Source organism: Mobula hypostoma, chromosome 9 (assembly GCF_963921235.1).
Source record: "Mobula hypostoma chromosome 9, sMobHyp1.1, whole genome shotgun sequence".
NCBI lineage: Eukaryota > Metazoa > Chordata > Chondrichthyes > Myliobatiformes > Myliobatidae > Mobula > Mobula hypostoma.
In genome coordinates this window covers 7,888,463-7,916,141 of record NC_086105.1, presented here as the reverse complement: position 1 = coordinate 7,916,141, position 27,679 = coordinate 7,888,463, and the positions used below count along the sequence as shown (strand labels likewise).

At 41.2% G+C, this 27,679-nt stretch overlaps 1 protein-coding gene across 6 annotated transcripts in view; it reads right to left on the bottom strand.

Annotated features, from left to right (window-relative positions):
* Positions 1 to 27,679, bottom strand: part of cnot2 (CCR4-NOT transcription complex, subunit 2) — a 188,197-nt gene that overhangs the window by 56,052 nt on the left and 104,466 nt on the right. For all 6 annotated transcript variants that reach the window (XR_010019158.1, XM_063057706.1, XM_063057702.1 and 3 more), the window contains exons 3-7: positions 27,452 to 27,521; positions 26,824 to 26,971; positions 19,345 to 19,527; positions 8,805 to 8,884; positions 4,723 to 4,848 (exon numbers count right to left, since the gene is read on the bottom strand). Coding sequence is in view for 5 of the 6 variants with exons in the window: in XM_063057706.1 (XP_062913776.1) it covers positions 4,723 to 4,848; positions 8,805 to 8,884; positions 19,345 to 19,527; positions 26,824 to 26,971; positions 27,452 to 27,521 (607 nt within the window). In the remaining variant the exon portion in view is untranslated. The remainder of the gene's footprint in view (positions 1 to 4,722; positions 4,849 to 8,804; positions 8,885 to 19,344; positions 19,528 to 26,823; positions 26,972 to 27,451; positions 27,522 to 27,679) is intronic.

Below are 27,679 nucleotides of genomic sequence, written 5' to 3'. Positions count from 1 at the left end.
CCAGTTGCTTCGGGCAGTTGGGGGCTCATCAGCCATGGCTGGCAGCTATACCCACTCAAGAGGAAGGCTTCAGGAGTAAACCCAAAGGAAAAATATGGAGATGACTGTAAACTCCTGCAACATCGCTGGTGCCAAACTGTATCAGTCTTCGTTGTTCCTTTAAACGCATCACCTGCTTGGAGAAGGAAAGCCTGCTGCATGAGCAACAGCTTGCTCTCCATAATCATACTGTGCTGGCTGTGTATCACCTGGACAGCTAGGACGCATCATCCATGGTTGACATTGACCAACGGAGGGCCTCAAGGTGGTTTATGTGCCGAGTGTTATATGTTATGTGGGTGCACCGTGGCCCAGAGGAATGTTATTTCCTTTGGTTATATACATGTACAGTCAAATGACACTAAACTTGAATTTATGTACTTCCAAGTAATAACAACATACAGGAGGGGAGAAGCAAAATTTCTATTTAGCAACATTATTTTAATTCTTTCCATAACCTTGCTAGTGATTGGTATTAGGATCACAGTCCAGAAATTAGCAGATTAGTCGATTAATCCTGTTTTCTGTATTCAGGATATACCTTACCAATTACTGTCAATAACTGAAGAGCAAGACTCTACTTGAGTAAATTAGCAATTAGTGCTGGTAGTTCTAAATCGAGGTTCATTAACAGTTGTCAGGCCATATAGGATTTGATATACCTTGTGCACTCTACCTCTTCCTGATGTCAAGTGGAATAGCACAAGCTGTGCGCGGGCTGACTTCTGATGAAAACTACTATTTACCAGCACAGACCTCTGCCTTCTGAGGAAAAGAGCTTTCAAGTTCTCTCCTTTATTGTTTGCCTTGGTGACAAAGATGAACTACTCTTGGCACCTCAAATGCTCTATCCACAAAGTCCACCAGATTCACTAACACAATAGGTGAACCAGTGTCTGCTACTCCCCTAGGCCGCCATCCCCATGACTGACGTTCCCATCTCCACCTTCAATAAAAGGCTCAAATCATCCACATTCCAGAGACCAGAGTCCTAAAATATGCAATTCACTCTGAGCTCTGTCACTGCAAGTGATTTTCAGGAGGGCAGAGAAGTGATCTTCAATGCATCCTGGAAAAATGTTGGCATTCTAAGCGAGTCATAAGAATCCTTAGGTCCAAGGACATTTAAGTGGGCAGAGAAGTACAAAGCAATGCTCCACACACTATTTTCTCTGATAGGAGGATGTGCAAACCAAATGCTAACAGTAGTAAGAAGCATACAACCCAGACTGTCCTCTAATCAACTCTATCACGCCGGAGCTACCCCATCTATAATACCTCAGACTGAGTGTTCATAAGGCACAGAAGTAAAGTTGAAACAAATCAAGCAATGCCATCTGTTAGATATCTATATATGCAAACTGAGGAATAATAAAAACCAACTGGATTAACTTAGTTCTAGGTGTGATTAATTTTTCAGTGATATGTGAGGGATGTCAGTCCCTGTGGCCTTCAAGGTATCCAACATACTCTGCTGTTTCTTGATGCTGAGAAGTTGATCCAAGATTAGCCTTTGTGATGAAAATTACATGGAGAGCAAGAAGGATCATCTACTGATCTCTTTTACTAAAGATAGCTCTCAATACTTCAGTTTTATCTTCCTCACTCATGCTGAACTGTAGCACTGACATAGGCTGCCCACTTTTGTTTTTAATTATTACAACAATCTCTATGACTAAGTATAGTCAGACTTCAAACTCTAACCAAACCAACTGGTTACAGAAATGGTTTTCATTGCGTAGAATGCTACTTCTTGATCTTAGTTTGCTATCACATGACAAAGAACATCAAATGAATTAACTGGAAACTACCATTCCACCATATGCAGCCCCTCCCCCCTTTACAAGTAATAAGGAGGACATGCTGCACATGTAATTTACCAGTTTTCCGCTCATTTTTTAGGAGGGGGCTGGGAAAGGACTTTAAATGCCTTAGCTTATGAAAAGGAAAGAGCAAACAACATTCTAAACAACCTCCAGGCTTGCTTAATGTGCTTTACCTACTCCACCTGTAAACGTGGAATCTGCTTTGTACCTAAAAGGCATCCAAATAAAAATTACTGAAGAGCGAATTATTTCTGAGCTCTAGGTTATGGAGGAAATATCAATACTTTTTCCATTACTCTTTCCCTCCCAAAGGATTCAATACACTCAGAGGTATAGATCCACTGATATTGGTAGCCTTCTGGTATCCTTTTAAACCATTCTTCATTTGTAGCTTTTGCTTACAGAAGATCTATCACAGAGGCACCTTTTTGCTAGCTCATATCGAGCCTAGAATTTCAGCCAATCCTGATGAAATGTTTTTGACCTAAAAAATTAACTATATTTCTCATCCAGCAATACAGACTGGCAGAGTCTGTATTGTTTCCGTGATTTCCTGATAAACGGCTTTGGCCCGGAATGTCGGCTCCATAGATACTGCCTGACCTGCTGAGTTCTTCCAGCATTTTACTCTGATGTCCAACATCTGCAGAATCTCTTGAGTTTAAGAAGTCATAGGAAGTCATTCCTGCCTGTGGCCATGAAACTTTACAACTCCTCTCTTGGAGGGTCAGACACCCTCAGCCAATAGGCTGGTCCTGGACTTATTTCCTGGCGTAATTTACATATTACTATTTAATTATTTATGGTTTTATTACTATTTAATTATTTATGGTGCAACTGCAACGAAAACCAATTTCCCTTGGGATCAATAAAGTATGACTATGACTATGTTTAGGAGTATTTCCAGTATTTTTTTTAAAAAGATTAAATTAGCTTTTATTTGTCACGTGTACATCGAAACATACAGTGAAATGCATCGTATCAAGTCAGTTAGGATTGTGCAGAGTAACTCACAAGTATCACCATGTTTCCAGTGCAAACACAGCATGCCTACACCTTACTAATCCTAACCTTACACCTTTGGAATGAGTGAGGAAACCAAACCTAGGGAAAACCTATGCAGTCATGAAGAGAATGTATAAACTCCTTACCGACAGCAGTGGGATCTGAACCCCGAACTAAATCATTATGCTAATCACTACAGTACTGGACACCCATCCTTCTTGATACATAATGAAGCCCAACTTACGAGCATAGGAGAAATTGTATAGGAGAATTGTGACCCAGACAGTAATGGTTCTTGGTACAAGGCAAGCATCTCAATAATCCTGCATTGCACTAGAGTACAATGCATATGAGAACACATGCAAAGGAATACTTATAGAAATATGTAGAGTTGTGTACAACTGGTTTGTACTTCTTTGTTTTCACTGGAAGAACAAAACACTGGGCAATGATCAAAACTCAAAAGCTTGGACTTGTTTCTTCTCTTTTTTAGCCAAGCACCTGATCTAAATTAATTCACATCACATTAATCAGGACTTCCTAAACTGTAATGTGCATATTCCTGGGCAAGACAAATGTGTTGTGGCAGATTTATCTTTATTATAGTGTACTACCAAAGATTTATAAAAAAGGAAGCATGGCATTCCACTTCCTAAATAACATGGACTTTGCAGCTGTATTTTTTTGCATGCCCTCTAATATGCTTTGTACTCTGGTACAATGGCAAGACTGGTGAGATACTTGCCTTATACCATGAACGCTTGCTGTCTGGTGCACAACTGCTCCTGTATTTTTACATGCTCATAAGCTGGGCTTCACTAAGTATCAAGAGGGATGGAATAGTCTTCTACCACCACCATCTACACAAGTTCAAAAAAGGAATTAAAGTAACACACACACACACACACACACACACACACACACACACACACACACACAGAGTTAAATAAGTTTTACTTATCACTATCCTTATTCCACACTGTAAAATTCTGTTACCAGCATTTACTAGTTTCAAACTAGATAGATGAGCCATTGAAAGCATTGAGTGATGCACTGATTTTAGCGTGGATCAGTAAAATAAAACTGAACAGTTTTAATGAGTAAAAAACACATTATTGGCATTTAAGGGGAAATATGTAAAACAGAAATTGCTGCATCTGGTCAGCTCAGGAAGGAATAACTAAAAAATATCTATGGAACCTCAGGGAAGATGATGAATCTAACCTGTATGCTTTTAGTTCTATTTACCCTAGATCAGTATGGCTTATTATATTACATCCAAGTATTATAGATAAATTTTCAGTTGGATCCCAGTTAAGGAGGTAGAATCCAGGTAAAATTCACTTTTTCATCCTAAGCTTATAGCAGAAGCTAAATTGCATCACTACCAATTCTGATCTAGCCAAAAGTAACTAATATATCAGAAACTACAATACAGTGATGGAGCTAAAGAAGTTGCAGTGAACTGACATCAATTCTCCAGTACTAGGTGGACTTTGTATGTTCTCCTGTGACTGTGCAAGTTTTCTTTCATATTCAAAGACGATTGAGTTGGTAATTAAGCTGACCACCGTAAACTGCGTCCATTATACAAGTGAGTTTAAGAGAAGGAAAAGAAAGGGGACTTGTGTGGGTTGAATGCAAATTTGATGATCAATGTTGGTTTGTTAGACTGAAGAACCCACTTTTATGCTGTATGAACTGGGACTCTAAACTAGAAACCTTTCATTGTGTGACTTCACTCAGATTACTCACTAGTAGTTCAAACACTAGATTTAAAAGGTGAATGATCTACAAGACTCCCTCTTTAAAGTACAAACATAACTATGGTAGACTTGATAAGGCTTCTTACCATATGGAGTCCTCCCCGCCAATGGATTTATTAGTGGAGTTGGATTACCACTTCCTTCCCTTCTGGATCTGTCTGCTAGTACTGGAAATTCAGAAAGGTCTAACCCCGTAACATTTTCACTTCCATCTACAACACAAATAAAAATACTAAATCAACAGATTGATCAGAAAGCATTTTCAATAAAACAAGTTAAGCCAAAATAATTTATGAAGCATTTTAAACTATAATAACTGATGTTCATTCTTGATATATCACAAGAGTAGTATTTTAAAAATATATTAAACCAAACTAAAAATGGAATTGAATAATGCAGCCAAATATGCAGCAAAAGTTGTGAATGCAATATTATCAAAGATTTATACAACAATAATTGCCCAAGCCAATGCTTTGTAGTATTCAAAGAAATATGCATGAATGTATATTCCAACCCCTTACACATCCCAGAAAAAAGAACAAATTCATGTGATACAAACTGGATTTCACTATCATAACCAACAGTGTGACCAATTGCATTGACAAATTAAGCATGGAGTGTAATCACCAAAAAGTTCTCATCACCAGAGGAAGAATTTATGCAGAGAATGAAAATGAAATCAATTGTAGATGCTGGAAATCTGAATCAAACAAATAACGCTGAAAACACTCAGCAATAACGCTGAAAACACTCAGCAGGTCAGGCAGCAACCTCGGACAGAAAACCATGGCTAACATTTTAGGTTGAAAATCCTTTATCAAAACTCAAAGCAATCCAGTTAGTATCAAAATCTAGCTTGAATGAGGTGGTGGTGGGGGGAATCTCACTGAAACTTGTTGAATATTGGAAAGGCCTAGATAGAGTGGATGTAGAAAGGATGGTTTTTATGGTGGGGGAGTCTAGGAGCAGAGTATTAGCCTGAGAATAGGCGGACACACATTTAGCACCGAAACGAGGAGGAATTTCTTTATCTAGAGAGGTGAATCTGTGGATTTCATTGCCACAGGTGGCAGTGGAGGCCAAGACTTTGGGTATACTTAAAGAGAGGTTGATAGATTCTTGATTCAGCGGGGCATGAAGGGATAAGGGGAGAAGGCAGGAGACTGGGGCTGAGAGAGAAACGGATGAAAATGGCAGAGCAAACTCAATGGGCCAAATGGCCTAATTCTGCCCCTATATCTTATGATCCTACTCTGATAAAAATCAAAACCAAATGTGTGCAGATCAAATAGTAATCCAAACATTAGTTTGATGTGGTATATTGTTTTAGCACATAATAGCCCCACATTTTACATAGTTTGAAACGGGTCTCCTTATCTTCAGTTTTTGATCTATATCACCTAACTTTCTCAACTTACAAGTTCAAGGGTTCAAGCCAAGGTTCAATACTAAACTGACATTAAAGCACCAAGTGATTATCACATTGACGATTTTTGAATAAGCCATTAAGTGAAGCTCATTCTGCCAGTACTAGCAGATATTCATGCTTCAAAAGGTTTGGGGTCATTCTGGTGTCTATACTTCATAACCAAAATTAAAATAAAGGATCATAGATCTGCAGTTTAATTATTAAGGAAAGAGAACAAAAGTTCTTAGTGAACAGAATGAGACAGATGATTGCAAAGTCATGAATTAAAGAAGTGGTCAAAATTTCAAAGAACAAGCAGCAACATTGTCAGCAATGCAGCAAGGGAGAATAGTTTTGGTTTTGAACTAACACACATTATGTGTGTTGCTTGAATTTCCAGCATCTGCAGAATTCCTGTTGTTTGGTTTTGAACTGTTCTTTTTGATTACTCTTATGTAATGACATATTTAAACAATTTAGATGGGCCAAAAGTTCACAGAACAGAAAAATTATCACCAGAAAAACAGACCTTCCAGTCACTTCCTCACATTGTAACAATTACTACATAGAACATAGAACAGTACAGCACAGTACAGGCCCTTCGGCCACAATGTTGTGCCGACCCTTAAACCCTGCCTCTCATATAACCCCCCCCCCCACCTTAAGTTCCTCCATATACCTGTCTAGTAGTCTTTTAAATTTCACTAGTGTATCTGCCTCCACCACTGACTCAGGCAGTGCATTCCACGCACCAACCACTCTCTGAGTAAAAAACCTTCCTCTAATATCCTCCTTGAACTTCCCACCCCTTACCTTAAAGTCATGTCCTCTTGTACTGAGCAGTGGTGCCCTGGAGAAGAGGCACTGGCTGTCCACTCTATCTATTCCTCGTAATATCTTGTATACCTTTATCATCTTCTCCGTGGATTGTCATCTTGTCGTGTTGGAGAAGCTGGTGTGGTCCTGTGATCCCGAGAGCAATGTCGTCTGGAGCTACGCTCCTGGTAGGGTCACCCATGGAGATAAGGTTGAGGGTGAGGTCCCTGACAAAGAACAATCCAACCAAAACCTCAACGGTGGAACAAGCGGACAAAGTTACTTCGAACTCAACGGCTGTGAAGGCGGATGAAGGCTGCAACAAATCCATCAGCTCCAATCGTCATGGTTTCCATGCCATTAGAATCAGTTGGTTGATTTGTGAAGTATCGTGTGCTTCTTGGAGTGGAACATCTAGTTCATGTTAAACAAATACATGCATAGGCGACTTCACTCTGTGGGCCACTTCTTCAGAACGAAGACCATCATCCTCAACCTCGAGGGACAGCCACGACAACGACCTCGACCTCTATCATGTCTCCTCTCATCCTCCTTCTCTCCAAAGAGTAAAGCCCTAACTCCCTTAATCTCTGATCATAATGCATACTCTCCAAACCAGGCAGCATCCTGGTAAATCTCCTCTGTACCCTTTCCAGTGCTTCCACATCCTTCCTATAGTGAAGTAACCAGAACTGGACATAGTACTCCAAGTGTGGCCTAACCAGAGTTTTATAGAGCTGCATCATTGCCTCGCGACTCTTAAACTCTATCCCTCGACTTATGAAAGCTAACACCCCATAAGCTTTCTTAACTACCCTAGCTACTTGTGAGGCAACTTTCAGGGACCTGTGGATATGTACCCCCAGATCCCTCTGCTCCTCAACACTACCAAGTATCCTGCCATTTACTTTGTACTCTGCCTTGGAGTTTGTCCTTCCAAAGTGTACCACCTCACACTTCTCCGGGCTGAACTCCATCTGCCACTTCTCAGCCCACTTCTGCATCCTATCAAGGTCTCCCTGCAATCTTCGACAATCCTCTACACTATCCACAACACCACCAACCTTTGTGTCGTCTGCAAATCTGCCAACCCACCCTTCTACCCCCACATCCAGGTCGTTAATAAAAATCACGAAAAGTAGAGGTCCCAGAACCGATCCCTGTGGAACAACACTAGTCACAACCCTCCAATCCGAACATACTCCCTCCACCACGACCCTCTGCTTTCTGCAGGCAAGCCAATTCTGAATCCACCTGGTCAAACTTCCCTGGATCCCATGCCTTCTGACTTTCTGAATAAGCCTACCGTGTGAAACCTTGTCAAATGCCTTACTACAATCCATGTAGATCACATCCACTGCACTATCCTCATCTATATGCCTGGTCACCTCCTCAAAGAATCAGGCTTGTTAGACACGACAAAGGTCTCCGACTTTCTTGGCGATTTGTACCATTGGGCTTGTTTTCAATGCTAAAGTCCAAGGGAACTTAGGATTACATTGTAATTCACCATTTTTACATTACACGGTAATTCCTTGAAACTTTGGTGCCACTCTTATGTCCTCGGTGAATGCCAAACACTGCTCATAGATAAACAGTAATTCAGATTTCTCATGTTTGGCCTTCTCAAACCAGGTATTATGCAGGTGAACGTATTGATATTACAGCTCAAAACAGCTTGTTCTCCATAAATTTAATTCCCAGTTTTAGTGACTATCAATGTGATTGAGACATGATAGCCATACTGTAGATGTCCCTCCAGGAAATTCAGAACCTATTTACATCTACTACAGATGATAACTTGAGTCCTCAACCATGAAATTAAAATTAAACCTGTATATTCAGTGCAAATAAAAAGCAGTATTTATATGTCAGTGGCAAAATTTTGCCAGTTAAGCAAATATGTAAAAGTGATATTAGAACTCAAATATGAAACACATTTACCTGTGCCATTGAAAATGTTACTTGAAAGTGAATTGTTAATTCCAAAAGCCTGATTCCTGTTCATCCCAAATCCAGACATACTGTAAAACAAGGGAAGATCACTTAATTACAAAGTCCATATCAGCAATTAACTGGCAATAAAATGTATTCCTCCAAAAGTTGAATACAAAAGTCAATATTAAGGTACCTTTTCTTGAATGTTAAGAGATAGCAAGTGATGATACTTAAAAGCTAAAAAATATTTTTATACCTTACTGATTAATTTAATTAAGAATGGTCAATAACACTGTGTAATACATGACAGCAACTATGTGGCCTTTTCAGTAAAATGCAGAATCACCTTCACAGCCATGCAATTTAGATACCATTACTTAAGCAAATATATTATCATTGCTTTACAAAGATCAGATGATTAAATATCCAGTTACGGAGTTCACAAAATAAAACTGATATTCTTAGCAACCAAAATGTCTCATCAGATCTTTGGAGTATATTAATCTCAAATAGGAAAGAAGCACAGAGAAAACACAGTGGTTTAGAAATTCTTTTGTACCATGTCAATATATGGTGATGCACTGGGGACAAGCTCCAGATCACAATCTCAGTCTGAGAACATAGATATGACCATAAAATATATGAACAGAATTCGGTCATTCAGTCCACTGAGTCTGCTCTAACATTCTACCATGGCTGATTCATTATCCCTTTCAACTCCATTCTCCTGCCTTCTCCCCATAATCTCTGAGATCCTTACCAATTCAGAATCTACGAATCTCTCCGTTAAATATATACAAAGACTTAACATCCACAGATTCACCACCACCTGGCTAACGAAATTCCTCATCTCCATTCCAAAAGGATAGCCATCGATCCTGAGGCTGTGCCTTCTGCCTTCCACATACCCATTTTCCCATTATAGGAAACATCATCTCCACTTCCACTGTCTGGTACTCACTGCCACCACTGAGATCAGGCATTGCTAATCATTAGAATTAAGCAGACTATGGTGCAATTGCTGCTTTTTGTGAAGTAGTATTTGCACAAAATAAGTTCCTTTTTTGATTGTTTTTTACTTTTGCCTTTGTAATATATGAGCTTCTAAGATCTCCAATACCAAAACTGCCTTTAAAGGTGGAAAGATGTTCAGGATTTGTACAGGTTTGCACAATTTTCCTATGACTAACTCTATTTTGATCCGAGGTGTTGAATCAATGCCTCATCAGATGACTTAATGGTTGCTCTCCTGGATCAAATCCAAATATAGTGGATTCCAGCTAATTGGGACATATTGGAATGAATACATTTTGGCCCAATTAAGCGGCTGCCCCACTTAGCTGAAGTTTCATGGAAATAGTTAAAAAGGTATAAAAAAATGTTTAACTGAGTAACAATTTATGTACTTAAGTGAAATACAGAACAAATTACAACACCAATAATACTACTACAGTACTATAAAACTATGTATTAGTTCCTAATAGTTATCAATGAATCGAGTGTACATTGTTGTATTCTGATTGATTGTAAATGAACAAATTCAGCACAAACACCTCGTGCAGATAATGAACTGCCTTCATACAATGCTTTTGACGACTGCATCTTATAAATTTTAATTTTCATTGTACCAGTCAAGATAATTATTGATAGCTTCAAATTCTTTGTAGTTCCTAAGTTATTGAAGTCGAGAAATCATTTCATTTTCACTCCCAGCCATTTCTGGTATCTCTGAGCCTGAATACGTGAAACCGCAGTGAGCAAAACAGATCTGAATTGTCTTACTGCTTACTGCATTCAACACAATCATTCCTCAGAATATGATTGGAAAGCTGAACCTACTGGGCCTGAACACCTCCCTCTGCAACTGGATCCTAGACTTCCCGACTGGGAGACCTCAGTCAGTCTGGATCAGAAGCAGCAGCTCCAACACAATCACACTGAGCATGGGGGTCCCCCAGGGCTGTGTGCTCAGCCCACTACTGTTCACTCTGCTGACCCACGACTGTGCTGTAACACACAGCTTGAACCACATCATCAAGTTCGCCAATGAACCGACCGTGGTGGGTCTCATCAGCAAGAACGATGAGTCAGCATATAGAGAGGAGGTGCTGCGGCTAACGGACTGGTGCAGAGCCAACAACCTGTCTCTGAATGTAAGCAAAAGAGATGGTTGTTGACTTCAGGAGGACACAGAGCGACCACTCTCCGCTGAACATCGATCACTCCTCCATAGAGACCGTTAAGAGCACCAAATTTCTTGGTGTTCACCTGGCGGAGAATCTCACCTGGTCCCTCAACACCAGCTCCATAGCAAAGAAAGCCCAGCAGCGTCTCTACTTTCTGCAAAGGCTGAGAAAAGTCCATCTCCCACCCCCCGATCCTCACCACATTCTACAGAGGTTGTACTGAGAGCATCCTGAGCAGCTGCATCACTGCCTGGTTTGGAAATTGTACCGTCTCGGATCGCAAGACCCTGCAGTGGATAGTGAGGTCAGCTGAGAAGATCATTGAGTCTCTCTTCCCGCCATTGCAGACACTTATACCGCACGCCACATCCACAAAGCAAACAGCATTATGAAGGACCCCACTCACCCCTCATACAATCTCTTCTCCCTCCTGCCATCTGGCAAAAGGCACCAAAGCATTCAGGCTCTCACGACCAGACTATGTAACAGTTTCTTCCCCCAAGTCATCAGACTCCTCAACACCCCGAGCCTGGACTGACACCAGCCTACTGCCCTCAACTGTGCATATTGTCTTATTTATTATTTATTGTAATGCCTGCACTGTTTTGTGCACTTTATGCAGTCCTGGGTAGGTCTGTATAGTCTAGTGTAGTTTTTGTGTTGTTTTACGTAGTTGTGTAGTTTTTGTATCGTTTCATGTAGCACCATGGTCCTGAAAAATATTGTCTTGTTTTTACTGTGTACTGTACCAGCAGTTATGGTCGAAATGACAATAAAAAGTGACTTGACTTGAACTATCAGCGACAAAGTCACCGCTTTTTGTACACAAACACATGTAACTGACACTATTTAAAAACTGTTAACTCTACGCATGAAGTAGCAGCTAATGTGCACGTGCATGCACCTGACACTAGTTAAAAACTGTTTGGCAACAGAATTCTGCCCCAATTAAGCAGCATAGTGTCCCAAATATTGGTCTTTGTTCTTTAAGATTTACCCCAAATAAGCAGCTGTCCTGATTATCTGATGACCCAATTGACTGGATTGCACTGTATAAGGTCCAGCATTTTAAAAATAAGCCCCAAATGGCAGTAATATGATTCAGCCAATAAAACTTTGTCTCTATAGTATCTCACCACGAGTCAAGTATAATTTTATGGGAGCTTGCTCCATTCCTTGTAGAGAAGATTTAAGACCATTAGTGAGGTTTAATCAAGATGAATTGAAGATAATTGACTCAATATGATCTCTTGGTAAATGAATAGAAATAGCTGTTGTTGTGTGTGCAGCCCCATAATTCCACAATTGAAATATGAGTGGGCAAAGATTCCATGGAAGAGGATTAGAATTACACAGTCAAAACTTCCTATTAATCATCACATATGAAGTGCCCCTGCAACACTGGTTCACGTCCACAGCCTTCTGAGCAAAATCCTAGCATTAGGAAAGAAGAGGGGTAGGTGTAAAGCAACAAATTCCATCCATAGCAGTTTTATTTTTGATTGGTAAATAAGCATGCCCAAGACTAAACCAGCTGTCAAAACACAATGCTCCTGATGATCAGAAATATTCCAAAACTAAAATTCTTAAGAGTCCAAAAACAACTACAACTTTCAAATAAACATAAACAATGAAGTCTAAAAATTCAGGACTAAAGGATTATTGAACAAATCACAATCTTTAAGAGATATGGGTTAATCATAATAACTGCTAAAATCATAATATAGTATCAATATTTTTGAATAGTCCAGTAAGAATTATTTCAGTTTCATTTTGTTTCAGATGCAGCAGGCCTTTCCAACTCAACAAGCCAGTGTCACCCAAATGACTAAAGGCAAAGTCAAGGTAAATTTATTAGTCGAATTAACTCATTAAACCCATACATCTTTGGAATGTGGGAGGAAACCAGAGCACCCAGTAGAAACCCACATGGTCGTAGGGAGAATGTACCAAACTTCTTACATAAGATGCAAACACAAGGAAATCTGCAGATACTGGAAATTCAAGCAACACACACAAAATGCTGGTGGAACGCAGCAGGCCCGGCAGCATCCATAGGAAGCAGCACAGTCGACGTTTCAGGCCGAGACCCTTCGTCAGGACTAACTGAAAGAAGAAATAGTAAGAGATTTGAAAGTGGGAGGGGAGATCCGAAATGATAGGAGAAGACAGGAGGGGGAGGAATAGAGCTCGGAGCTGGAAAGTTGATTGGCAAAAGGGATACAAGGCTGGAGAAGGGAGAGGATCATGGGACGGGAAGCCTAGGGAGAAAGAGAGGGGGAGGGGAGCGCAAAGGAAGATGGAGAGCAGGCAAGGAGTAATTGTGAGAGGGTCAGAGAGAAAAAAGAGAGATGAAGGAAAAAAAATAAAAATAAATAAGTAAGGGATGGGGTGAGAATGGGAGGAGGGGCATTAACGGAAGTTAGAGAAGTCAATGTTCATGCATTGAGGTTGGAGGATACCCAGACAGAATATAAGGTATTGTTCCTCCAACCCGAGTGTGGCTTCATGTTGACAGTAGAGGAGGCCGTGGATAGACATGTCAGAATGGGAATGGGTGTGGAATTAAAATGTGTGGCCACTGGGAGATCCTGCTTTCTCTGGCGGACAGAGTGTAGGTGTTCAGCGAAACGATCTCCCAGTCTGCGTCGGGTCTCACCAATATATAGAAGGCCGCACCAGGAGCACTGGACGCAGTATATCACACCAGTAGACTCACAGGTGAAGAGTCACCTCACCTGGAAGGACTGTCTGGGGCCCTGAATGGTGGTTAGGGAGGAAGTGTAAGGGCATGTGCAGCACTTGTTCTGCTTACAAGGATAAGTGCCGGGAGCGAGATCGGTGGGAAGGGATGGGGGGGACGAATGGACAAGGGAGTTGCGTAGGGAGCGATCCCTGCAGAAAGAGGGGGGGGAGGGAAAGATGTGCTTAGTGGTGGGATTCCGTTGGAGGTGGCGGAAGTTATGGAGAATTATATGTTGGACCCAGAGGCTGGTGGGATGGTAGGTGAGGACAAGGGGAACCCTATCCCTAGTGGGGTGGCGGGAGGATGGGGTGAGAGCAGATGTGCGTGAAATGGGAGAGATGCGTTTGAGAGCAGAGTTGATGGGAGGAAGGGAAGCCCCTTTCTTTAAAAAAGGAAGACATCTCCTTCGTCCTGGAATGAAAGGCGGAAACGGAGGAATTGGAAGAAGGGGATGGCATTTTTGCGGGAGACAGGGTGGGAAGAGGTATAGTCCAGGTAGCTGTGAGAGTCCACAGGCTTATAGTAGACATCAGTAGATAAGCTGTCTCCAGAGATAGGAACAGAAAGATCAAGAAAGGGGAGGGAGGTGTCGGAAATGGAACAGGTAAACTTGAGGGCACGGTGAAAGTTGGAGGCAAAGTTAATGAAGTCAACGAGCTCAGCATGCGTGCGGGAAGCAGCGCCAATGCAGTCGTCGATGTAGCAAAGGAAAAGTGGGGGGGCGGATACCAGTATAGGCGTGGAACATGGACTGTTCCACAAAGCCAACAAAAAGGCAGGCATAGCTGGGACCCATACGGGTGCCCATGACTACACCTTTAGTTTGGAGGAAGTGGGAGGAGCCAAAGGAGAAATTATTAAGAGTGAGGACTAATTCCACTAGACGGAAGAGAGTGTTGGTAGAGGGAAACTGGTCAGGTCTGGAATCCAAAAAGAAACTGAGAGCTTTGAGACCTTCCCGTTGGGGGATGGAGGTATATAGGGACTGGACATCCACGGTGAAAATAAGGCAGTGGGGGCCAGGGAACTTAAAATCATTGAAAAAATCCAGAGGGCGAGAAGTGTCATGAACATAGGTGGGAAGGGATTGAACAAGGGGAGGATATTCATATGTCTATCCACAGCCTCCTCTACTGTCAAGATGAAGCCACACTCAGGTTGGAGGAACAACACCTTATATTCCGTCTGGGTAGCCTCCAACCTGATGGTATGAATACTGACTTCTCTAACTTCCGTTAATGCCCCTCCTCCCGTTCTCACCCCATCCCTTATTTATTTATTTATTCATTCTCATCCATATCTCTCTCTCTCTCTCTCTCTCTCTCTCCCTCCCTCTCCCTCTCCCTCTTCCTTTGGCGCTGTCCTTCCCCTTTCTTTCTCCCTAGGCCTCCCATCCCATGATCCTCTCCCTTCTCCAGCCTTGTATCCCTTTTGCCAATCAACTTTCCTAGCTCTGTCCCTCCCCCTCCTGTCTTCTCCTATCATTTCTGATCTCCCCCTCCCCCTTTCAAATCTCTTACTATCTCTTCTTTCAGTTAGTCCTGGCGAAGGGTCTCAGCCTGAAACGTTGACTGTACTTCTTCCTATGGATGCTGCCTGGCCTCCTGCGTTCCACCAGCATTTTCTGTGTGTTCCTTACATAAGACGGTGGAACTGGGCTGCTGGTGCTATAATAGCAATATTAATAATATTAAGTAGTACTCTATTGACTGAGTGGAAAATTATTTCATTACAGCAGCAACACTTAGCAATAATAATATAATAATATCTAATAAAGTTCAGAATAATACACAAAATAATAATTTACAATGTGCAATAACGTACAAAATAATAAAACAGACTATTGTACTATAATGTGAGTTTTCCTGCCACACAGAGATGAACTGTTGTATGTGCTTATTGCATTTGGTAGGAAAGATTTTCTGTAACAATCCTTGTGTCAGCGGATCTGAATGAGCCTGTTTGAAAGGGTGCTCCGCTGCTTATTCAGAAGGTCATGGAGAGGATGTGCCTGATTGTCCATAATGGGTAACAGTTTGTTTAGTGATCACCTCTCCACCACTAACTCAAAACAGTCCATGAAGTAGCCAAGGACGGATCCAGCCTTTTTGATGAGTTTATTTAGTCTTTTTGCATCACCAACACCGATGCTGCTCCCCCAACATAAATCCACAACAGTCTGGTAAAAGATCTCCAACAACCTGCTGCACACATTGAAAGATCTCATCTTCCTTAGAAAATAGTGTCTGCTCATCCTCTTCTTGTAAGCAGCCTTGGTGTTGGTTTTCCAGTCAAGTCTGTTGTCGAGGTGAACATCCAAGTATTTGTACTCCTCCACCACCGCAACCTCATCCCCCAGAATGTATACAGGACTTGTCACAGTCCTCTTCCTCCTAAAATCAATCACCATCTCCCTGGTTTTGGCCACATTCAGGAGAAGGTGGTTCCTCCTGCACCACTCCACAAACTTGTCCACTCCTCTGTTCTCCGACTCCTGCCCATCCCTGATACACCCAACCACAGCAGAGTCATCAGAGAACTCATGCAAGCGAAAAGACTCAGATTTGTACTGAAAGTCTGAGGTGTACAGTGTGAACAGAAATGGAGACGCAACAGTCCCACTTGGGGCTTCAGAGCCACTGACCAACATCTCAGACTGGGGTCTATCTGTCAGATAGTCAGTAATCCAGGAGATAGTGGATTTATCTGCACTCATCCTTTGCAGCTTCCTGCTCAGAAGTGGGTGGATTGCATTGAAGGCGCTAGAGGAATCAAAAAATGTGATTCTCACAATGTCACCAGCATTATCCAGGTGAGAGTGAGCTCTCTACAACAGGTAGATGATGGCATCATCCATTCCCATGAGGTTGGGAGGCAAACTGTAGACGGTCCAATGAAGATCTCACCTGCAGTCCAATGAAAGTCAAGACCAGCCTCTCCAGCTCCTTCATCACACAAGATGCTAAACGCTATGCTACCATGCTGGCCAATTGCTCCCATTTTGAATAGGAAAAGTACAATGAAACTATTCTGCCCCTGTAGCTTCTAATGACGTAGTATTCCAGCCCTTCTGTGGCCCTATCATTATTTCTGTAACCTCCTCCTACAACCCTCCAAACTCTGCAATCTTCCAGTTCAAGCCTCCTGAGCATACCCTGATTTTCTTATTCCATTTTTACCCAACAGCAATTAGCTTGCAACAATGGCTACGTAGGTGCACGCTAAGGGCAGCTTTAAATGGATTTAAGAGATACCCATAGCCTGTGATCAGCCAAAGTAATCAATACTGCTTCCATCTCAGAACGTTGGTGAGCTACTTTCAGAGAAATCCCAAATGGATCAGCAAACAGTGCCCCAAAATGGTGGTAAACACAAGAATAGATGAAAAAAATCAAACCAAACTCTACCTTTCATTCATAGAAAAGCACATGGAGGATTAAGGCCATGAAGCACAGGAGCAAAATTAGGCCACTCAGCACATTGAGTCTTTTCGTCATTTGAACATAGCTGATTTATTTTTCCTCTCAATCCCATCCTCTTGCCTTCAACCCATTCTAACATTCAGGACCAGATACAACATGTTACATGTCAGGACAAGGGAGTCTGTTACCCACGTTCAAAATCAAAGCTCACAACATGCTGGAGGAACTCAGCAGGTCGGGCAGCATCCGTGGAAAAGATCGGTCGACGTTTCGGGCCGGAACCCTTCGTCAGGACTGACTGTGTCCTGACGAAGGGTTCTGGCCCGAAACGTCGACCGATCTTTTCCACGGATGCTGCCCAACCTGCTGAGTTCCTCCAGCGTGTTGTGAGTGTTGCTTTGACCCCAGCATCTGCAGATTATTTTGTGTTCAAAATCAAAGAGGACTCATAGTTTTAGTTGTGATGGCATTCATCACATTTTAAGTGATAGCCTTAAAAGTATTAACATTTACCTTTATCCCACATAATCATTTCAAGCAATAAAATTAGTAAGATAACTTCTTATAATGGGGTCAAACTGTGCAGTTAGTTAAAGCAGATTTCAAAACAAAATTCACTGATTTGTAAGTGCTGGAGAATAGCCACGACTCTGTGCTCTAGCACTAGATTCATAAAGGAATCCAACGTGATACTGGTAAACAAAACAGTTGGCAATACTTTCAGGAATTCTACATTAACACGTGCCGGATTTTCTTTTTGTCTTCTTTTCTGTCCGCATGTTAAGTGTTCTAAAATCAAGTAAACGTTTTTAAAATGGAATTAGGGTCCTCCTTTAGTTTTAATAACAAACTCTGACCTCGGGTGCTCTTTGCGTAGAATTTGCGCACTCTCCCTATGACTGCATAGAATTCTTCCGGTTGCTCTGGTTTCCTCCCACATCCTAAAGACATGCAGATTGGTAAGTTAACTGACCACCATAAATTGCTCCAATACACTAAGCGGTCACTTTATTAGGTACCCCCGTACACTTGCTTGTTAATGCAAATACATAATCAGCCAATAACGTAGCAGCAATTCAGTGCATAAACGCATGCACACATCGTCAACAGGTTCAGTTGCTGTTCAGGCCAAACATCAGAATGGGGAAGAAATGACTTCGACCTTGGAATGATTGTTGATGCCAGGCTGGGTGGTCTGAGTATCTCAGAAACTGCTGATCTCCTGGGATTTTCATGCACGACAGTCTCTAGAGTAGGGGCTCCCCACCTGGGGTCCACAGATCCCTTGCTTCATGGTATTGGTCCATGGCATAAAAATGGCTGGGAGCCCCTGCTCTAGAATTTAGAGAGAACTGTGCGGAGAAGAAAAAACATCCAGCAAGCGGCTGTTGTTTGGGCAAAAATACCTTGTTAATGAGAGTTCGGAGGGGAATAGCCAGGCTGGTTCAAGCTGACAAGAAGGTGATAGTGACTCAAATAACCACATATTACAATAGTGGTGTGAAGAGCATCTCTGAATGTACATGTCAAACATTGAAATGGATGAGCTACGGCACCAGAAGACCACGAAGATACACTCAGTGGTCAAATGATTGGGTACAGGAGGTACCACATAAAGTGCCGCTGAGTGTTGTAAGTGAGTGGTGGAATGTAGGGGTGTTGGTAAAAAAAAAATAGGTTATAGGTAGTCTTTGCTTACTAAGCACATAGTCAGTGGATCAAAGAGCCCGTTTCTGTGCTGTGTCTATGACTAATCAGTATTATTTTGCTTCTAAATATTAAACATAATGATCACTTTGAAATAATGCTGCATTTTCCTCAAGTATATCCAGAACCTACACAGAAACATGAGAGTTACAAGTAAATTAATCTAATTTAATCAGATAAATATCAAATCATCATTTATTTGCATCAACTTTGTTTGAAAAAGTCTGCAGCATTAGCAAACTACATATCAGAAGTCTGCATAAGTGAGACTTATTTTGTTTATTTTGGATTTTTCATATTGGTCCAAAATCTTCAGTTACTGTTGTTTGAAATTACTGCTCTTTTGAGATGATCTTTGACCAGCTGAGAATCCTTCCTGAAAGAGTTTGCATTTGATGCCAAAATATAAAGTAGAACAGTGTTTTGGGTTAATGTAATGAAAGGTTATTAGACCATCACACACAAAGATTGCTTGCTCAGCTTACCCGCTCACTGTAAAAGGCTGCCGGGATGGCTGCTGCTTTGGCATACATATTATGCTAGGTGAGCTTCTGTTTGGACTGCCTAAACCAGAGCTGCTCATGCTATTCGTCCTCCCTGGAATCCCAATCCCTTGCCCAACTTGGGAATGGTTCATCATGTTCCTGGGATTCATAGGCAAAATGTTCCTGTTAAAATAAACAAAATAATAAACTAGGACATTGCATGTTATACATTAAAAAAGTAAAATTCTATTCCAAAACCATATCCAATATCGTTACACAAAACTGGTAAAACAAAAGCTAAACCTGCTTTTTCTTTCTCCCCATGGATAACAGTAAGATGATACTCTTCCAACTTTATGCATTACATTAATACAATATAAACGATGCATTATTATACTTGACAGAGTCAATAATAGGAGAAAATACACAAAAGAAAATAAAACATGCCACGCAATTTCCGCTGAATCTTTTGCACTACTTACCTTTCCAGATTTACAATCATTACAAACAACCTAAAATTATGCATCAGTTCGTTCTTCAACAAGATCATTAACAAGATGTTTCCATGACAATAATGTTACATTTGAAATTTTAAGCAATTTTAGACGCCCCAGTATCACACTAGAAAAATATCCTCAGTGTTTCCCTTTATTAGAAATTATCTGGTTTCATGTGTAACCTATAAACTCTACCCTTTCAACTCCAACATATAGCAAGTAAGCTCTTTTTTTTTTAGGCTGTCTCTATCTTTCTCATGGTCTTACACTGCTCAGAATGTAAGCAATAAACACTAAAGGACCATTTCCTTATAATTGTTCAAAAGTCTTCCTTAATAGAACTTATATGGATAAACCATTCATGTTAATAGCATCCCAGAGTTAAAAATACACTTGGACTAAGATGTTAACTATCCTGTGCTAGTTACAAACAAACTATGAAGTGTTTAATTCAGAACTGATGCCAAGCAGCATTCATTAATATTGCTAATGATTTTTCAAAAAAAATTGTGAAAGCAACACTGTGGAGTGTTTAGAGGGACACAATTAAATAATCTCTTTCACTGGCAATAAAAGAAAAAAATATCCTCCCCAGTTTATATTTACCTTTGTAAGATGAATGGTATTCAAAAGCATATGAGATTTAAAAAAGTACATTTTTGGTGCACAATTATTAAGTGCTTGAAAGGAATTACGTAAGTAAAACATTCCCATATTTTGACTTACTGCAATAAAGATTGCCCTAGCCTCTCAGCAAAACTCACTATTTTGGGAAGTGGATTTATGAGATACTCCTTAATAATCCTTCAGAACCAAGAATGGCATGTTTCTGCTGCAGCACTCTACTTTCTGATAAGGCTGATGAGGTCCAATTTACACATAATAGCCACTTTATTAGGTATACCTGTACACCTGCTTGTTAATTCAAATATCTAATCAGCCAATCATGTGACAGCAACTCAGTGCATAAAAACATGCGGACATGGTCAAGAGGCTCAAAACCACACCACAGTCTGGCCGGTGGTGGTAATGCACGGTTAATTTGCACAGCCAATTGCCATTAAAAGTCAAAAGAAGAGGTTCAGTTGTTCAGACAAACATCAGAATGGGGAGGAAATGTGATCCAAGTGACTTTCACCACGGAATAATTGTTGGTGCCAGATGGGGTGGTTTGAATATCTCAGAAACAGTTCATCTCCTCGGAATTTCATGCACAAGTCTTAAGAACTTAGGGAATGGTACCAGAAATGAAAGCTAAACAAAAAAATCCAGCGAGTGGAAGTTCTGTGGTTGAAAACGTCTTGAAAGAGGTCAGGAGAGAACGGCAAGGTTGGTTCAAGCTGACAGGAAGGCAACCATAACTCAAATACCTTGCATTATAACAGTGTGCAGACAAACATCTTTAAATGCACATGTTAGACCATAAGACTGAGGAGCAGAATTAAGCCATTCAGCCCATTGAGTCTGCTCTGCCATTCCATCATGGCTGATCCTGGATCCCACTCAATCCCATACACATGCCTTCTCACCCTATCCTTTGATACCTTGACCGATTAGGAAACTATCAACTTCCGCCTTAAATATATGCACGGACTTGGCCTCCACCATAGTCTGTGGCATAGCATTCCACAGATTTACTACTCTCCACCTAAAAAATGTCCTCCTCTGTTCAATTTTGAGGCTGTGCCCTCTAGTTCTGGATATCCCCACTATAGGAAAAATCCACTCCACATTCATCAAATCTAGTCCTTTCAACATTCGGTAGGTTTCAATGAGATCCACCCGGCATTCTCCCAAATTCCAATGAGCCCACCATAGCTGCCAAACGTATGTAGCTGCAAACGTATGTTAACTCCTTCATTCCCGGAATCATTCTCGTGAACTTCCTCTGGACTCTCTCCAATGACAACACATCCTTTCTGAGATAACGGAGTCCAAAACTGTTGACAATTCTCCAAGTGCGGCCTGATTAGTGTCTTTATAAAGCCTCAGCATTATCTCCTTGCTTTTACGTTCTATTCCCCTTAAAATAAATGCCAACACTGCATTTGCCTTCTTTACCACAGACTCAACCTGTAAATTAACCTTCTGAGAGACTTACATGAGGACTCCTAAGTCCCTCCGCACCTCTGATGTTTGAACCTTCTCTCCACTTAGATAATAGTCTACACCATTGTTCCATTTACCAAACTGCATTATCATACATTTCCCAACACCCGCAAACTTTGCCACAAAGCTATCAATTCCATTATCCACATCAGTGACAAACAATGTGAGAAGTAACAGACCCAATATTGACCCCTGAGAAACACCATTCGTCACCAGCAGCCACCCAGAAAAGGCCCTCTTTATTCCCACTCACTGCCTCCTGTCACCCATTCCTCTATCCATGCCAGTATCTTTCCTGTAACACCACAGGATTTTATCTTGTTAAGCAGCCTCATGTGTGGCACCTTACCAAATGCCTTCTGAATATCCAAGTAAATGTCATCCACTCCACCCTGCTTGTTACTTCCTCAAAGAACTCTAACAGATTTGTCAGGCAAGGTTTCCCTTTATGAAAATCACGCTGACATTGACTTATTTTAACATTAGTCTCCAAGTACTTCAAAACCTCATTCTTAAGAGTAGACTCCAACACTTTCCCAACCACTAAGGTTAGGCCAACTGGCCAAGAATTTCCTTCATTTTGCCTTTCTCCCTTCTTAAAGAATGGAGTGACATTTGCAATTTTCCAGTCCTCCGGGACCATGCCAGAATCAAGTGATTCTTGAAAGATCATGACTAATGTATCCGTTACTCTTCAACAATATCTCTCAGGAATCAGGGATGTAGTCAATCTGGCCCAGTTGACTTATCCACCTTAAGACCTTTGAGTTAGCCTAGCACTTTTTCCTTTGAAATAGCAAAGACACTCATGGACCTCTGGCACACTGATAGTGTCTTCCACAGTGATGACAGATGAAAAGTACTCAGTAAGCTCATCTGTTCCCCATTACTACCTCACCAGCATCATTTTCCAGTGGTCCACTATCAATTCCCACTTCCCTTTTACTCTTTATATAATTGGAAAAACCTTTTGGTATACTATATATTATTGGCTAGTCTGCCCTCATATTTAATCTTTTCCCTTCTTATAGTTTTTTTTAGTTGCCTTTTATTGGATTTTAAAAGCTGCCCAATCATCTAACTTCCCACTCACTTTTGCAACCTTATATGCCCCTTCTTTGGCTTTTATGCAGTCCTTAACTTCCCTTGTCAGCCACGGTTCCCTACCCCTGCCGTCTGAAAACCTCTTCCTCTGTGGGACATACGGTATCTATACAATGCCTTGTAAACTATTCCTAGAAATCTCAGCCATCTCGGCTCTGACGTCATCCTCACCAGTATCATCCTCCAACTTGCCTGGGCAAGCTCCTCTCTCATGCCTCTGTAATCCCCTTTATTTCATTGCTATACTGATTAGACACCTCTGCACCGAACCCTGCTCCTGAATGTGGACTTATTCGGTGCAGAGGTGTCTAATAAAGTGGCCACTGAGTGTAGATTTGCACTCCACGACTGGTAATGCAGAGTTTCTTAACACAAAAGACAAGTGGGAATTGCAGTAGGTAATAAATTTCCCTGACATTTACAGTCAGCACCCGTCTGCTTTTGACAAAAGGACCTAAGCCTCTCAGTGCCATCACAAATGCTCGAAGATTTTCACAGCCTGGTGGGGATGTTACATATAATCATGATGGCTATAAAAATATCTTTGAATTCCTTCTGTTCACCTGTTATTCTAGTGCCATATAGGAACGCAGGAGTCGACTGTTTTTGGGATTTACATTAGTGGTGTCTTATTTATTTTTATAGGTCTCAGGAGAACTTTATCCCATCTGAAACAAGAGAAAATCTGCAGATGCTGGAAATCTGAGCATCATACACAAAATGCTACCAACCTCATAGTTCCTGCACCTCCCATTTCTACCTGCTCCCACGATCCACAAGCCTGCTTGTCCAGATAGACCCATTGTTTCAGCTTGTTCCTGCTCCATTGAACTCATACCACCACCTACATCCTCACATGCTCTTGATCTTTTCGAGGATTTCAAGTTCCCAGGCCCCCATCATCTTATTTTTACTATGAATATCCAGTCCCTATACACCTCCATCCCCCACCAGGAAGGCCTCAAAGCTCTCCGTTTTTTCTGGACACCAGACCTAACCAGTTCCCCTCAAACACCACTCTCCTCCGCCTAATGAAGCATGTCCTCACTCTAAATAATTTCTTCTTTGGCTCCTCCCTCGTCCTTGAAACAAAAGGGCCCCAGCTATGCCTGCCTGTATGTTGGCTACATGGAACAGTCTATGTTCCATGCCTACACTGGTGACCTTCCTGCACTTTTCCTATGCTACATCAATGACTGCACTGGTGCTGCTTCCTGCATGCATGCTGAACTTGTCGACTTCACCCAATTTGCCTGCAACTTTCACCCTACCCTCAAATTCACCTGGTCCATTTTACGACACCTCCTTTCCCTTTCTCGATCTCACTGTCTCTATCCCCAGATGTCTATTACAAACCCACAGATTCTCACAGCTGGCTGAACTACACCTTGTCCTGCCCTGCTACTTGTAAAAAAATCCATCCCTCCCCTCTGCCGCATCTGCTTTCAGGATGAGGCTTTTCATTCTAGAACGAAGGGGATGCCCTCCTTTTTCAAAAAGAGGCCTTCCTTCCTCCACCAACGTTGCCCTCAACCGTATCTCTTCCATTTCACACACAGCAGCTCTTACCCCATCTTCCCACCACCCTACCAGGGATGGGGTTCCTCTTGTCTTCACCTACCATCCCACCAGCCTCCGCATCCAGCACATAATTCTCCAAAACCTCTGCCACCTCCAACAGGATCCCATCACCAAACACATCCTTCCTTCCCCGCAACTTTCTGCTTTCCACAGGGATCACCTCCTATGCGACTCGCTTGTCCATTCATCCCTCCTCACTGATCTCCCTCCTGGCTCTTATCCTTGCAGGTGAAACAAGTGCTACACCTGCCCCTAAACTTCCTGCCTCACTACCATTCAGGGCCCTAAACAGTCCTTCCAGGTGAGGCAACACTTCACCCATGAGTCTGTTGGGGTCATTTACTGTTTTCGGTGCTCCTGGGGTGGCCTCCTGCATATCAGTGAGACCCGACATAGATTGGGAGACCGCTTCACCGAACATCTACGCTCTGTCCACCAGAACAAGCAGGATCTCCCAGTGGCCGCCCATTTTAATTCCACTTCCCATTCCCATTCTGATATGTCCATCCATGGCCTCCTCTACTGTCGTGATGAGGCAACACTTAAGTTGGAGGAACTACACCTTATATTCCATTTGGGTAGCCTCCAACCTAATGGCATGAACACTGATTTTTCAAACTTCCGGTAATGCTCTCCCCACCCCTCCCTCACCATTTCCTATCTCCTTTTCCCTCTCTCACCTTATATCCTTGCCTGCCCATCACCTCCCTCTGCTGCTCGTCCCCCCTTTTTCTTTCTTCCATGGCCTTCTGTCTCTTTCACTAATCAACTTCTCAGCTCTTTGCTTTGCCCCTCCCCCCACCTTTTAAATCTACTACTCAGCTTTTTTTCCTCCAGTCCTCCCAAAATGTCAACTGTACTTTTTCTCCCATCGACGCTACCTGGCCTGCTGTGTTCTTCCGGCATTTTGTGTGTGTTGCTTTATCCCATCCATTTGAGGATATATTCCAAAGATAATGAGAAATATTGTTACACAAATATCTATCTTCCTCCAACTCTAAATCAGAAGTAATTAGAATTAATAAAAAATATGCATCTTAGGGAAAGGCAATAAAAACACAGATTTTTTTTTCCTTTGCAAGTTATAAATGAAATCATGAAATTAATTCACTGAGAAAAGCTGGAAGCATTCATCTGGTAAGATAGCAGTAATGGGCAGAGAAAAAAAGTTACTACTTCAAGTCAAAGATTTGACTTAAAATGCTAAATTTCTTTCAAAAGATCTTCATCTGAAATATTAACTGCTTCTCCTTCTCCAGGTGGTTCTTGATCTTAGTGTTTCCAGCATTTTCTGTTTTTATTCCAAGGAAAACACTCAAAAATTTCACCAAACATTTCATTTTTTAAGTATTAACTTAAATTTTCAATATTTGGTAAAAATCAGAGGGGAAAAAATATTACCTCTGGTTCTAACCATAATACTGCACTTATTTTTGCACTTATGCTAAGCACCCGGTAAAATCGTGGCTAGCACAACGCTTTACAGTACCAGCAACCTGGATTTAATTCCCACTGCTCTCTGTAAGGAGTTTGTACATTACCCCTGTGACCACGTGGGTTTCTCCGGGTGCTCCTGTTTCCTCCCACAGTCCAAAGATGTACTAGTTGGTAGGTTAATGAGTTGGTAGGATTAGGCTAGGGTTAAATTGGGTGTCACTGGACAATGCAGCTTAGAGGACTGGAAGGGCCTATTCTGTGCACTATCTCAATAAATTTTGAAAAATTAATGAAATTAACCATAATTTTAAAAATTGTGCATGTGTGCCTCCTTAGCATTGATGCAGAGCCTTTACAAGTCAGCTAAAATATCTTCAAATGTGTTCAGGCACAGGGATCAATAACAAGAGAAACTTGGACATGGTTGTACAGGTTTTTATAAAACCTGCTCTAGTTTTTATCCAGGTATTTACAGTACAAACCATTTACCTGTGCCTCTGGACAAAAAACATCAGAAGTGCCATGCTATTAATTAAGTACATCATTGATTGCAGCCACAAAACAGAATTTTGCTTAGTTTATATAGCTGGTCACATTTAGCATTGAAAAGATTGGTTTCCTTTATCAAAGTAGATTTCCCATTACGCCACTCCCACAGACAATTTAGTATTGAAATTCCAAAACACAGGTATGAAAAAAATAATTTTGAGCACTGAAGCAAATTAAGGTAATAAATATTCTTATTATATACCTGCTTGGTGAAGATGGAGTATGAAGTGACATTGTGGGCACTCCTGTTGTTGGCGTTACGTGATTTGGTAACTGAGTACCTTGTGATAAGCTGCGATTTAACTGAGGATTATTGTTGCCCATTCCCCTCATCGGAAGGCCTAATGCACCTGTGGAAACACGAGTACAGTCTCATTCAATCGTGACTAAAAGTAAATTGTCTTACACAAAGTACTGTTGCTCACGATGAATGTCATTTGATGCGAGCCATCATTTCTGCAGTAAACAGAATGGAAGGATAAGCAAGATTTTCAATTAAATCAATAAATGCATTTTTTCTTTCAAACCAAGGCTGAAAACGATACAATTCTTTTGATTTAATATGCAACAGTTACTTATACACTTTCGATAAAGGCTTAGTTTCTAATTTTTTTTAATGTTCTGCTAATGAAACAATTTGTGAAAACCATGCTTAGGTTTCAACATCTACAAAACTATTGAGTTGCTTCTTTTCTATTACAGAAGAACTATTTTTATGGTTGAAGCTTAGAAGACAGAATTACAGAGAAACTCTGCTAATTAAGTGTTCACACATTTATTGGAAGAATTTTCACAAAAACACAACAATTTTAACAAATGAACAGACTTACTTTGCCCATATAAACTTGCACCAAACTGAGATAGCTGCCCTGATGTTGATGGTGATGGAGATGCCAGCATCTAGGGAAAAAATGCACAATGTTCAAATTCTCAATCGTTTTATAAACAATTTACTGTTATTTAGGGAATGTCATCAAAACGTTAAATCTTGTTCATCAATCTCAATTTTTTTGTCAAGGTACTAGGGACTTTTTGATCTATGTACCAGCTTTTCACTA